Source organism: Seriola dumerili, unplaced genomic scaffold (genome assembly GCF_002260705.1).
Source record: "Seriola dumerili isolate Sdu_G_001 unplaced genomic scaffold, Sdu_1.0 BDQW01000047.1, whole genome shotgun sequence".
Classification (NCBI taxonomy): Eukaryota; Metazoa; Chordata; class Actinopteri; order Carangiformes; family Carangidae; genus Seriola; species Seriola dumerili.
Window position 1 is genome coordinate 1,220,408 of NW_019174302.1, and position 13,243 is coordinate 1,233,650.

General features: G+C 40.4%; 1 protein-coding gene across 2 annotated transcripts; it reads left to right on the top strand.

The window, feature by feature from the left end:
• Positions 1 to 1,757: 1,757 nt before the first annotated feature.
• LOC111217842 (occludin-like) lies at positions 1,758 to 8,479 on the top strand. 2 transcript variants are annotated; one of them, XM_022739832.1, is made up of 9 exons: positions 1,758 to 1,810; positions 2,535 to 2,637; positions 3,241 to 3,922; positions 4,043 to 4,210; positions 6,303 to 6,430; positions 7,540 to 7,725; positions 7,867 to 8,038; positions 8,176 to 8,217; positions 8,317 to 8,479. In XM_022739832.1, exons 2-9 carry the CDS (start codon positions 2,588 to 2,590, stop codon positions 8,413 to 8,415), a joined length of 1,527 nt encoding a protein of 508 aa, XP_022595553.1. In that variant the 5' UTR covers positions 1,758 to 1,810; positions 2,535 to 2,587; the 3' UTR covers positions 8,416 to 8,479. The 2 variants fall into 2 exon arrangements, with proteins under 2 accessions (XP_022595553.1, XP_022595554.1); XM_022739833.1 differs by having other exon boundaries at positions 1,786 to 1,810; positions 2,549 to 2,637.
• The last annotated feature ends 4,764 nt before the right edge of the window (positions 8,480 to 13,243 follow it).

Below are 13,243 nucleotides of genomic sequence, written 5' to 3' on the forward strand. Positions count from 1 at the left end.
CCCTCAGTGTTTCCAGTGCGTCCTTGCACTTCTCGGTTGGGAACGGGACCGCCGGTTTCTCAGCTGAGAGGCTTCGAGTAGCAGGGAGATGGGTGAAGTCTTGTTTTTGCACCTGTCCAATAAGCAGCGCTAGTTTAAGATCAAATACTTTGATGTGGGAATACATGTCAGATTAGTTTTCCCTTGCCTTGGAGCTGCAAGTTGAGGCCGTTTAAAATTTCTGACACATCTGTTAATAAAGGCGAGGTCCCATTTCCATTCTGTGTCGATCAGCTCTGGGAAAGTTTTTCCCTTTGTCAGGAGAAAGGCATTGATTTCGGGTAGCAGGTCGTAAAAACGCTTCAAAACTCTGGCTGGCTTAACCAGCGGACTTCAGTGTGGTAAAGCACGTCTCCGTGGGCTGATTCTAGCTCGGAGAGAAAGGCTTGGAACTGTCTGTGTTTAAGTCCGTTTGCTCTGATGAAGTTTATGCAGGACACAACCACCTTCATGACAGATTCCCACCTCAGAACTTTGCAGCTTGACGCTGGCTCGGTCACAATCAAAGTCACGTCAGAATATACCATTGTGTGAGGAGGTGAAGATGAGCCACTATTAACTATAAATAGCTCATAACTATGGTCAATTTTAATTAGAATGCCAACCTTTAAGTACGGATATGTTATGATGTTATGATAGGAAAATGCAATTTAATAAAAATTGGTTGATGTTTAGAGGGATTGTCTGGAATCGTTAAGTGGGCCACTCCAATTGCTTTGGCGGGCCGGATGTGGCCCGCGGGCCGTAGTTTGGGGACCCCTGATGTAGAGGATCAGGGGTGTCACAGGAAAAGTAGTAAATCATTTCCTTTCATTTCATATTTTAATAGGCATTAAAAACAGGAATTGTAAAAAGAATTTATAAATGGGCGATTAATTCATCAATAAATAGTTAAGATTTAAAAATGGATTCACAAAAACGGCATAAAACACTCATTAAATAAACCATTTATAAATACACTCATTTATGAATTAATAATAGAATTTGACACACACGCTAAACAGTCCCATCATGGAGAGGATGAAAGGAGGAGCTAAATGACTAAGCTAATCGATTAGCTAATAGGAAAAAGAAAAGCAGCTCGAAAAAGGAAATGGAAATTGAAGAGGGAATCCAGATATGTATTCCCATTTTTAAAATGCCTTTCCAAATAGTTTTTCAAATTATATTATTTATTCATGAATTAATTCATATATCTCTAAATGGTTTATCCAATCAGTTTTATACTGTTTTTGTGAATCCATTTTTAAATTTTAAGTATTTATTGATGAATTCATGGTTCACTTATAAATTCTTTTGACAACTGTTTTTATTGCCTATTAAAATATGAAATTGAGGAAATGCTTTATTGCTCTTCCCGTGACATCCCTGATCCTCCATACAGCAGAATGACACTTCATGCACGGACCGTCTGCTCTTCATTCACCGAAGCATTTTCTTTTTTATTTAAATTGGACATTTTACAAACAATCAGATATCAGCTCTTAAATAAAAGAAACATTTAAAATTTAACAAAAAAGAGATGAAAATATATATTTTTCTTTTAATTCACTGAAGCATTTCGAGCTCATTTCCATGAGGAGTGAAGCAGCAAGGACTTCCTGTCTTGTTTTATTGGGTAATGTGACACCTGTGCGTAAAGGGCGGGGCTACGTTGACCCGAGAGCCGAGCTCGTCTAGGTGTGGCCTGGATTGTTTTTATCAGCTGCAGCAGTTTCAGTCGAGACGTTTCAGGTGAGACGCAGAGGAGAGGAGTCACGCAGAGCGACAGGTGAGTGTCGATATCAGGTTGTGGGATTAAGAACTAAAAAGTCTTTTTAAATCTCTAATAACTTGTTACCTGTAGCTACAACAGACAGGTGTGTTGTTACTGGTCGCGGCTTTAAGTCAATGATCTGCTCAGCAGCATCTCTGCTGCTGCGATGTTCAGATGTTGAGGAAAGACGGTTGAAAATGCAGGATTATTATAAATGAAACAGCTACAAGTGGCTGCATATGGTCACTGCCTCCGAAACATTTGTATTTTTATAATTTTATTGATAAAAATATGAAGTTAATTGATGTTTCAGACACAGTTGCTGCGTCTGTCGTTGGAAATGGCCGCTTAAATTCACACAATACGTTGTTATAGTTGCAGAATTCCAAAATAAAAGCTTAAATGTTCAGTCGATTCATTGACTTGGTAATTGACAGAAAGATAACCAGTAATAATCATATTTGAAGCAAAAATGCCAAAAAAATCCCAAGTTTGAGCTTCTCAAATGTGAGATATTTTTGTTTTCATGTCATATTAAACTAAATATCTTTATATTTTGAAGGGCTGTTGGACAAACATACATTTGGTCCTCAGGAATTTATGGTTGTTTTCTGATATTGTACAAACCAATTGATTAATCAAGAAAAATAACCATCAGATTAGTTGATAATGAAGATCAATCATCAGTTACAGCCCTGTTTCAGATATGTGTTATTACATAACTCTGTCCTTATTATAGAAATCTTCCTGCAGAAACTTTTCACGGGACAGCACCCAGCGGATCCAGCAGTCATGTCCTCCAGGCCAAACGGGAGTCCGCCTCCCTACGAGTCGGACGGATAGTGAGTCTCTTTCAGTGACATACAGTAAACCTTCCTTTATGACTGTGTATGAGCATCCTACATACGGAAGCAAAGAAAGGCCACAATCATGTGAATCATTAAATATCTAAAGCTGAAAGTTAAATATAATATTTGAAAAACCAGCTACATTAATACATGTGGTGGGAAATTCCTGCCCTGGAAATGTAAGTTTTATGATTTCAAAAAACTTTCTACCTTAACTTTCAAAACTTTTCTACCTTAAATAATGTGACTGACAGAGAATAATCAGAACAGAGATCTGATAGATTCAATTTAGACACAATTTATTGATTTATTTTATATTTAACTCCAGCTGTTCAAGTCAGTTTTGAGTTTTGGTACGAGCAACTTCTTAAACGTTTTTGAAATTAAAAGTTTTTAAAATATTTTTGGTTTCAAATATAGATTCAGACATGTTTGTTTTTTTTTGTTTTTGATATATATTTTACATTAGGTGTTTGTTTTCTTACAAGATTAAAATCCTAATCGTCTTTCTTTGCTTCCATTTTTCCCTCAGGCCGATTTTCTGCTTTAACCATGAACATCAGGTGTTTACTGTTTGTGTTTGTTTTTTATTTCCAGTAACGGCCCCCCCCAGCCCGCCTATTCTTATTACCCAGATGACGAGTTCCAGCATTTCTACCGCTGGACGTCTCCGCCAGGCATCCTCAAAATCATGGCCATCATAGTCATCGTGCTGTGCGTCGCCATATTTGCTTGCGTTGCCTCCACCTTGGCGTGGGACTCTCAGGGAGCCATGTCTGGCTTTGGGGGTATTGGGGGGGGTTATGGCGGGGGCGGGTATGGCGGAGGGTATGGCGGCGGGTATGGCGGCGGCGGCAGTTACAGTGGCGGGTACGGCACCTTTGGAGGCGGCGGGTATGGAGCTGGAAACAACTACGGTTACGGCGGAATCGGAGGGAACTACAACGACCCCCGATCAGGCAAAGGGTTCATCATCGCCATGGCAGCCATCATCTTCATCGCCTGCCTGGTCATCTTCATCATCGTCGTGTCCCACCAGGGCCTATCAGAGAGCAGGAGGTTCTACCTAGCAGTGGTGATCATCTGCGCCTTCCTAGCGCTGCTAATGCTAATAGCCTCCATAGTGTACCTGATGGCGGTGAACCCCATGGCGCAGTCGTCCGGGTCGGTCTACGCCAACCAGATCGCCGGCCTGTGCGCCCAGTACCAACAACCACAGCCCTCAGGAGTGTTTGTCAACCAGTACCTGTACCACTACTGTGTGGTGGAGCCTCAAGAGGTGAACACACACACACACACACACACACACACACACACACACACACACACACACACAACTCTGACTTCCTTTGAGGATTCGTTCTGTCTGTAACCCAGAGTGTGTCGTGTCTGATTTCAGGCCATCGCCGTGGTGTTCGGCTTCCTGGTCGCCATCGCCCTCATCATCATGCTCGTGTTCGCTCTGAAGACTCGACAGAAAATCAGAAACTACGGAAAGAGCAACATTTTGTGGAGGAGAGTGAAGGTGATCGAAGAGGAGGCGCCACCTCAGGACGTGGAGGCGTGGGTGAGTGACGGCTATTTTTTTTATAAGTGTGAGGATTTTCAGCTTTTCTCTGTTTTATATTATTTTAAACTGAATATTTTTCAACTGTTGAACAAACAAACAAAACGCGACTTTTAAAGACTCCACGTCAGCAGTTTTTCACTAAATTAAATTAAACCAAATTATTTTTACAATGATTCATCTACAGATTCTTTTTTTAATTAACCAATTAACTGTTATAAAATGTTATAAAATGTTGACAATGTGCCTGACAATTTCCTACAGCTGAATAATATTAAATATATTGTAATAGGAAATATTTGGCATTTGGCACTTAATAATTGGTTCAAACGGTTTATATAGCTGCAACGATTAGTCAATTAACTGATTAGTCGACTGACAGCAACTGTTTGATAACTGAATAATCAATTTTAAAGAAAGAATGAAGAATTTGATGCTTTTTTGTCACAGAAAACTGAATATTTGTGGGTTTCAGACTGTTGATCAGACAGAATAAGAGATCTGAAATGACAACAGGCACTTTTCACTTTTTTGTGGCATTTTATAGAGAAAATGATTCATTGATTAATCAAAAATAATAATCTGCAGATTAATTGATAATGAAAACAACAACATTAGTTGCAGCCTGAAGCCGTTAATTGAGTGAGTTGATCATCAGAATAGTTGCCAATTGATTTAATGTCAATAGACTCATTGATGAACCGGCTCTGTGTTCACTTTCATGAGGTGATCCTAAAAGTGTGTCGGCTGAAGTCGCACAACCAGTTTAGTAGAAGTCCCTTGTTTTGTTGGCGGGGGAGGGGAAGTGTGGTGCAACCGGCTCCTTCTCTCTAGTGCGCTTGGTTTCAAGGTGTGGCGTGTGCACAGGTGACAGTTTCAATCCGGCGCTGACATGTCGTAAAGTGGGAAGAGCTCCTGCGATGAACAGCCGGGCTCAGAGCCGTCACTGTGTTCATGTAGTTAAAACTATAAATTCATGATGAGTCACGGCGTATGAGGTAAGCAGAGATGAGTAGGTGAGTCATGAGGTCTGAAGTCGTGATGACATTCAGCTCGGCCGTGTCCTTGCAGCTGGAGAGGAAGAACGGGTCGGACAGGTCGTCAGCTCACCAGTTAGCTGACATGCAACACCACGACAGCAACATGACACCGGGAACCAGAGGTTTTACTCTGCTGCAGCTTGTGGGAACCCGCCTGAAAGTGCTGAGGCAGCCTGCAGCACATACATGCATACACACTGTTGTTGTGGGGCCGTGCAGCAGGGTGTAGCTCACTGACATTCAGGGGACAAGTCCACGCAGGCTTGTCATACCAGAGATGGCAGAGACCCAACGAAGACACCCGTCAAACTGTCATTACTGAAACAACACTGTTGTTTTTACTGTAGATTATTTGCAGTGGCTTGATTTGAGCGCAGCAACGTTTTATATGAAGATCATATTTCTCATGTGGTAGAAAAAAATTTACATTTTAGAGCTTCAACTAATGATTATGTTCATTAATAATCAATCGTTTCTGCTCAGAAAAAATGAAAAATGTTATAATTTCTCATAGTCCGAGGTGAAGGTGTCACATGACTTATTTTGTTTGTGCAACAGTGAAAAACCAAAAGATATTAAATATACTGTGGTATGAAAAAGAAAAGTATCAAATCCTCACATCAGCTGGAACCAGCATTTGTCAGTTTTATTTATTTATTTTTATTTTTATTTTGAAGCGTTGATCCATGAGAAGATATATTTGTGGTTTTAAGAACCAAAAACCATCTCAGTGTAGTTTTACATCTCCTCTCTCAGGCTTCTCTCTGGAGCTCTAGTAACAACAGGTCGGTGAGCCAATCAGAAGAGAGGAGGCTCTGAGCCTCTCTTCTGATTGGCTGACTGTTTTCTGAGTGATCCAATAAAAATATAGCAGATTTCAGGTAAAAACACTCAGAGAAACCAAATCCTGTAAAGGTTTGGATGGTGGGTCCAGGTGGGCGGGGCTTGGTGACTGCTTTGTTGTTGCTGTCATACTATAATATGGATATGTATGTTCTTTTATTTATATATATATATATGTTGCTAATGTGTGCTGTTGTTTTCTGGTGAAGGTGAACAATGTGTCTGTCCCCCCTGAGGAGCTGCCGATGGCGGACTACCCTGAGAAGCTGAGGGGCTCCAGGACTTACCTGGATGAAAGCTCCAACTATGACAAACCCCCCTACAGCTACTCCCCACAGTGAGTCCCCTGACAGAGAGTCTGACAACACTGTCAGAACAGAGGCTGAAATAAAAAGCTCTATATTCTTCATTCACCACCAATCAATACATTCAAACTTTTATTTTATTTTTAAATTAACACCTGATTTTTATTTTTTCTTTGTTTGGTTTTGGGGGAAAATAGATAAATAATTGCTAAGACATTAACGAAAAAGGGAAAATGAAACAGTTAAAAACTAAATAAATAAATGAATAATAAAGTGCTTTACATGGGGAAATCCAAATAAAACAATTCAGCACAAAAATAAATAATAGATAAATAAATAAAATAAAATCAGGCCATTTAAAGTCCAGAGAATGAAATTGAATAAAGCAGCTCACATTAAAATAATATAGATTCAAAGACAGTGTGAAGAGAGATAAAAGATGAAGCCTAAATGGGTGGTATTAATAGAAATAAGAGATAAATAGAAAGGTAATACATTTATTTAATCAACTGATTGGTGCTTAAAAGAGAAAGTTATAAAGTTCTACTATATTTTGTTTACACTCCATTTTTTTAAGAATATTTATTGTGTATTCTGTGATATTTTTAATTTGTCTCATAACCTTTTAGTATTTAGTTACTTTCAGGACTCTGTAAGTGTGCACTGTGGTGAACAACTGCACTGACGACAGGTGTGTGAGAGACACACTCAAAATTTGCAGATGATATTTGGTATTTCAGTTTAAAAAAAACAAAAAAAAACAACCTACGACAGTTTCAGGAAATCAGTTTCGGCTCCAATCGAAACGACAGAGCTGTTTACGTTCCTGCAGCTTCATGAATCACCTCCGCTGCAAAACTGAAACTATGTGAAACATGTGAAATATGTTTGTGCTGAGAAGGAAACGAGAGAGAGACAATAAAACCTGAGAGAAACAGGAAGTGGCTCACCTGTGGACTCATCCAGGATTAATGGCCAGACCATAAATCAGCTTGTGTTTTACTTCCTCCTCCATCAGAGCAAAGTTACTGAAGAGCAGAGACATTTAAACAGACGCCGTGTTTCACTGGATGATTAAATAAAGGAAGCTGAAATGAAAATTGAATTGAAAATAATTAATGAATTGTCCTTTGTCCCACAGGCCTCCGGTGGAAAACAACATGCCTTTGCAGAACGGCGTTCCCTACAGCAGTAACTCGGAGGCGGCCAGCTCGGCCGGACGGCCCAAAAAGAGACGCCCGGCTCGACCGCGACGCGCTGATGGACAGGACTACGACACCGACTACTACTCATCAGGAGACGAGCTGGACGACAACGACTTTGACAGGTACAAAGATAATGAAGAGACAGACGTGGTGGAAATATTCAATGGAACAAACTGTGTGAAACAAAATCCTACATTAAAATAAGTGAAACACAATCTGGCAGTTTAGTAAATGTCCCCTCTCTCCTCTGTTTCCCACCTCAGTGAATTTCCTCCGATTGCAAACGAGCAGGAGCGCAACGACTACAAGCGCGAATTCGACCGCGACCACCTGGAGTACAAAGACCTGCAGGCGGAGCTGGACGCCATCAACAAGAATCTGTCAGAGGTCGACCGCGAGCTGGACGAGCTGGAGGAGGGAAGCCCACAGTACCTGGTGAGAGATTCACGGGAAACACTTGAATGGCCGCACTGAGTATTTCTTTCTGTCACACACGTCGATGGATAATTCAGATGTAACGAAGCTTGTGTATCTGTGTCACTGATGTTGACTGTCGTGTCTCTCTTCGACAGGACGCCTTGGATGAGTACAACAGGATAAAGAACCTTAAAAAGGTGAGTTTGGTCCTAAAATGGATCTTAAAAACTTCCACAAGGCAGTTCATAATAACACTGATGCTGTTATGTCTTCTTATCTCTCCACCGTCCTCGCAGTCTGCAGATTACCAGATGAAGAAGCGCAGGAGTAAATACCTGAAGTCCAAACTGAACCACATCAAGAAGATGGTGAGCGACTACGACCGCATGGCCTGAACAAACCTGCGAGCATCACACACCTGTCCCAGACGGGACAGAGGGGACTAAACTGGGTTTGGCAGTTTGGGGGGGGGGGGTTTGGGGGGTTTCTGACCACACAGAGCTGCGCTGGTCGACGTCGAACACAGAAGCCGCCGCAGTCCGTCTGAGCGGAGAGCCGCTGACACCTGGAAGAACAGGACACGATCTGCTGTCTTGCTTGACGCCGTTGATTGTATTAACATCACCTGACGCAGATGCTGTTGTACGTATTTATTGGACCTGATATGATCTAAATATAATGGTCTAGTAGACTGTGGAGTGAATACGAACTCATAAATGATCCCTGTTGGTTTTTAATAGCTCTTACTGTCTTTTAATCCTCATTTTTAATTCTTCTCTTTTTTTTTTAATCAGCAGTGTAAACATGTAAATACGTGGGAAACGCTTGTTTTTAATGTTTCTATCAGTTTATGGAAGTAAGTTGACAGTGTGTTGTTTAATGCTTCGTGATGTACTCTGACAATGATTTGTGATGTTTTTATTAGAATAAATTCATTTATTAAACATTTTTGCTGTTGTTACTCACACAGTCTGAAAACACTGATCTTGGCAACAGAAACATCCTGTAGTTTATCTGTTTGTTTGTTTTTAACTGACAGTAATATTGTTTTCTAACAGATGTTTTCCAGCATCTTCACAGGTTGAGATGTTGAAAGATGAAAATTACTGTTTTTGTTACAGTGAACATGAATCAACTACAAATTCAACTTTTAAAACCAAAAACACACAGTGACACCTGTGAAGCGGTCATGTGACACTACACATTCCTGCCAGTAGGTTACACTATCCCTCTGATCCAAAGGTGGCAGTAATGAACCAACAAAAGCAGAGAAGAAGAAGAAGAAGCGGCGTCATGGAGGCATAGACTGTCAACTCCTGGTCTGGAACATGAAGCTAATGCGGAAGTGCCTTAAACTTGCATTCTATCGAATGAACTTAGCGATTGCTATGCTAACGGTACCTGGTCCCGCTGGGCAGGTAACCTGTGTCAACCTGGGTTAGCCCGTGGGTAAGATAACGTGACGTATACAAAATGTGTAGAGAAATATTTGTCTTATAGAAGATTGTTCATTTAATATTCAAACCAGTCCTCAACTGAAGCAGACATTCATGCACCTATCCTGACAGCTGATCGATATTTGTGATTAACTGTGATCCACCGCATCTTAACTCAAGTGTTTGTGTTTTATTGTCATTTGAAAGGTTTCCACACTGTGAAAACTGAGTGATCTGTGCCAACAGAAGGAGAACCTCATGTACAGAGCAGCCCATTTGTTTCCATTCATCTGGTTGTGGAGAAGGGAGACTGCATGGACATCCTTAGTTCTCTAATGTGCTGTGATGATGATGGTAGAAAACCTCTCCCAGTTCAGCTTCCTCTGATGAAGTGACAGACTAACTGCTGATGAGTTTGTTTATTATTAATAATAATAAACAAATATAATTTTATATATCTATATAATATATATATATATACTATATATTATATAAAAATAGTTACACAATGCTGTACGTGCTAACTATTGTGAAAATTCATACCAAATGTGTTCTATAAAAACCATCAACAAAGTTAAAGCAAGAGCTTCATAAATAACTTTATTGGACATTATAACTACATTAATCTAAACCATTGTGGACAACACTGGAAACATGTATAAAAGAATGTAATAAATGGATTAATTAAATACTGTAGTGTACAATTTACAATCAACTAACTTTTTAAAATCAAAAAACAGTTGTGGATGAAGTTAAAGCTGAATTTCACTGTCAAGTTTACATAACAAAAAGAAGTAGTTGAATCAACAGCAACAGAATCTTTAGTAACAAGTATAATCATTATTCATCATGAGTCCTAATGTGTGAGACAGTTAATATTTATTTGATCCAGTAACAATCTCCCTCTAAATAAGTGATGCTGTTGGAACAGCACACTGATATTAACTATAATGGCTGAGGACTATGAAATATGAAGTCTAATGTTTTAAACTATTGACAGTTTGTTACAGCTACAGTGGAGTGGATAAATAATATTTACTCATTTAGTTCAACTGAGCAGTGCGCAGTCACCTGGAATATAAAATGTGTTTTGTCTGTATGCTAATCAGGCTAAACAGACTCCGTGACGGGATTGGTTGGAGCAGAGTGGAGAAGCCTCCGACTGCATGGCCGGCTTCTCCTATTGGTGCAGCAATGATCCTGTCAGCCTTCACCACAGCTGCTGCCGTTTCAGCATCAGAGGAAGAGAGTTTAAGAGCCCAGCCCACACATCATTAGTGGCGGCTGACATGATAGGCAGCTCGCCTCTGTGCCTCCTTTGTGAACATTTGTGTGTAAATGTGGTTTGGTTTGAGATGCTGGTAGTGATTGTTGGGGACTGGGCTAGGTTTAAAATTCTGATTGTGCATCACACCCTTAGAAAAAGACTGTTGGACACATTAGGAACAGGGGTGCTGCTTCTTGTGTTTTGGGTTGGTTAGAATCACATAGTTAGGCTCTTTGTTGGCTCCTGTTCCCCTACTTCAGTTATCCTTTTGCCTTGTTTGTATTTTTGTTTAATTATTTACCCTCCTGGTTACGCAATGAATTAAATCAGTACATTTGATTTACCAATAACCCCTGGTTTTATGTTGCTTCCCTTTTCCCCTAGCTGGGTCGTAACATAAAGACTGCCCCACATATGGTGACTGGTGAGACAGCACCATGACTTGACATACAGATGCCAAAACCAACATGGCAGCAGTGAACTGAAACCTGGCTCTGTGAGCAGCCCACAGTCAGTAAGTGGAATACTCAGTGAGTAAAATTTCCCGAGCTGTTGTATCTTCTTTTGCTTGCAGAAATCAACTGCCTGGTACTGGATGCGAGTCCCTCAGCGTGGGAGGTTTTACTTTCTCAGCAAAGTGGTTCAACAAAGGGTTTATATCTTGATGCTTCATGTGAACAGTGCAACATCTACTGGCCTGAATGCAAAATGGGCAAATACAAACGTTTGTACATCACAAATTCAATGTAAGTATAAGGGAAAACATGATTGTATTTTATATTCCAAGCATAGATTTATATACTGTCAAAGCAACTCAAAATTTCTTTTATGCATCAAATGTGTCAATATCAGTCAAGTTAAGCTCAATGTCTTTGTTTTAACTAAGAGTCAAAACTGTAAATTGGTTTAGAAATGTGGGCAAAGAACATGTAGCTTTACTTTTAAATGTCAGCTTTGGTGGTTGTGCTGTAAAGATGCAATATAAGATGTGGCCAGAACTTAAGTTTAAAATGTTCAAAAAATGAATTAACACTATCAACGGTGTGTGAAGCAGACACAGTGATGATGTTATGATCAAGATCTCCAGCTGTTGTGTCATCTACTGAAATGAGCGCCAGCCAGCCCCGAACTGTCCTGTGTTGTAATACCACTTTGTGACACTAGACGCTGTGTGAGTCAGTGGCGCGTCAAGTCTGACCTCAGTCCCACGAAGAAGAACAACTTCCGGCAGCGCTGGAAGTTAGCGGCACAGAAACACAGGATGAACCTAATAAAAGACGTTATTCATCTGTATCCCGAAGGACCGCTCCCGACAAGAAACCACGTTCAACGGCAAAGAAAAGAAGCAACACGAGTAAATCTCGGTGTGGCTTTCCACCGCTAGAGACGGCTCCTGAGAGGAAAGAGATGCGGTTTAATGCCGAGCTCGCAACTTTCCTGTTAGCCCGGTGAGTAGCTTCAATGTTAGCCTTTAGCTAAAAGTATAATCAGTGCAACGACTGACAAACCGTACCGACAAACATTTTAGGTGGCGATATTGACGTCTACAGACGTTTTAGCGGTTAGTAGGATTGTGTGTGTTGCTCTCGGCTGTTGTACAGCTAGTGACGTCAGTAACTTTAGGCTCATATTGTAACTGATGACTGTAACTTGAGATTGTATGGACCCAGTAGACCGAGTGAATACACGTCGATCGGTTCACCATGTTGTAACCTCTTTGCATTACTGTTAGGAGATCAGCCATGACTGATAGTGAACTAGGTCTTTACATTTCTCAGGAGGTTTCAGCATCCCTCTGTCTTTATCAGGACCTGAGCCAGTACAGATGCAATACCGCCTCCACCTGTCTCACCCACGGCAGAGTCAAGACAGTGAGGAGGGTCTAGGTGAGTAACATGCTCTCATTCACTTTTAACAGTAAGACTTGTCTATACCACTGTGATTAATACTTAAGATACTGCTGATTCTTAATAATGAATATACCACTGCCTATATTGGTTATGTATTTTACAGTATATCCATATTTGTATTACTGAATTTTGTTGGTTGTACGGTGTGTGTGTGTGTGTGTACATTGAATTCTTATCAGGCCTCTAGTTGTTTACTCTTCTTATCCTTGTGTTTACATGTCATAATATTCATACTGTATTTTTGCATATTCATATCTATCCTCACGATTTATTATACCCACACAACAGACCTAACATGTTTGAATATAAAGAACTTGTATGATCTAAAGGAATTGTCCTATCACATGTTTGTCTGTATCAGGACCAGAAGTCCAGTCTAACCTTCACCAATAATGGACCAGCACCTGCCTTTTCTTCTGCATCTGGCCTCATCAATCATCAACCACATTATATCAACACTTTGAGGTATTATCCCTGCACATGACAGATATTGTCTTTACTGTGATCTTTTGCACATCCCCTAATCAATACCTTTTGCACATCTTGCCCAGCAGGAGTTTTGTCATTCTAAACCACTTTTGTTGCTGCCTCACCACTAATTGTGTGTGTG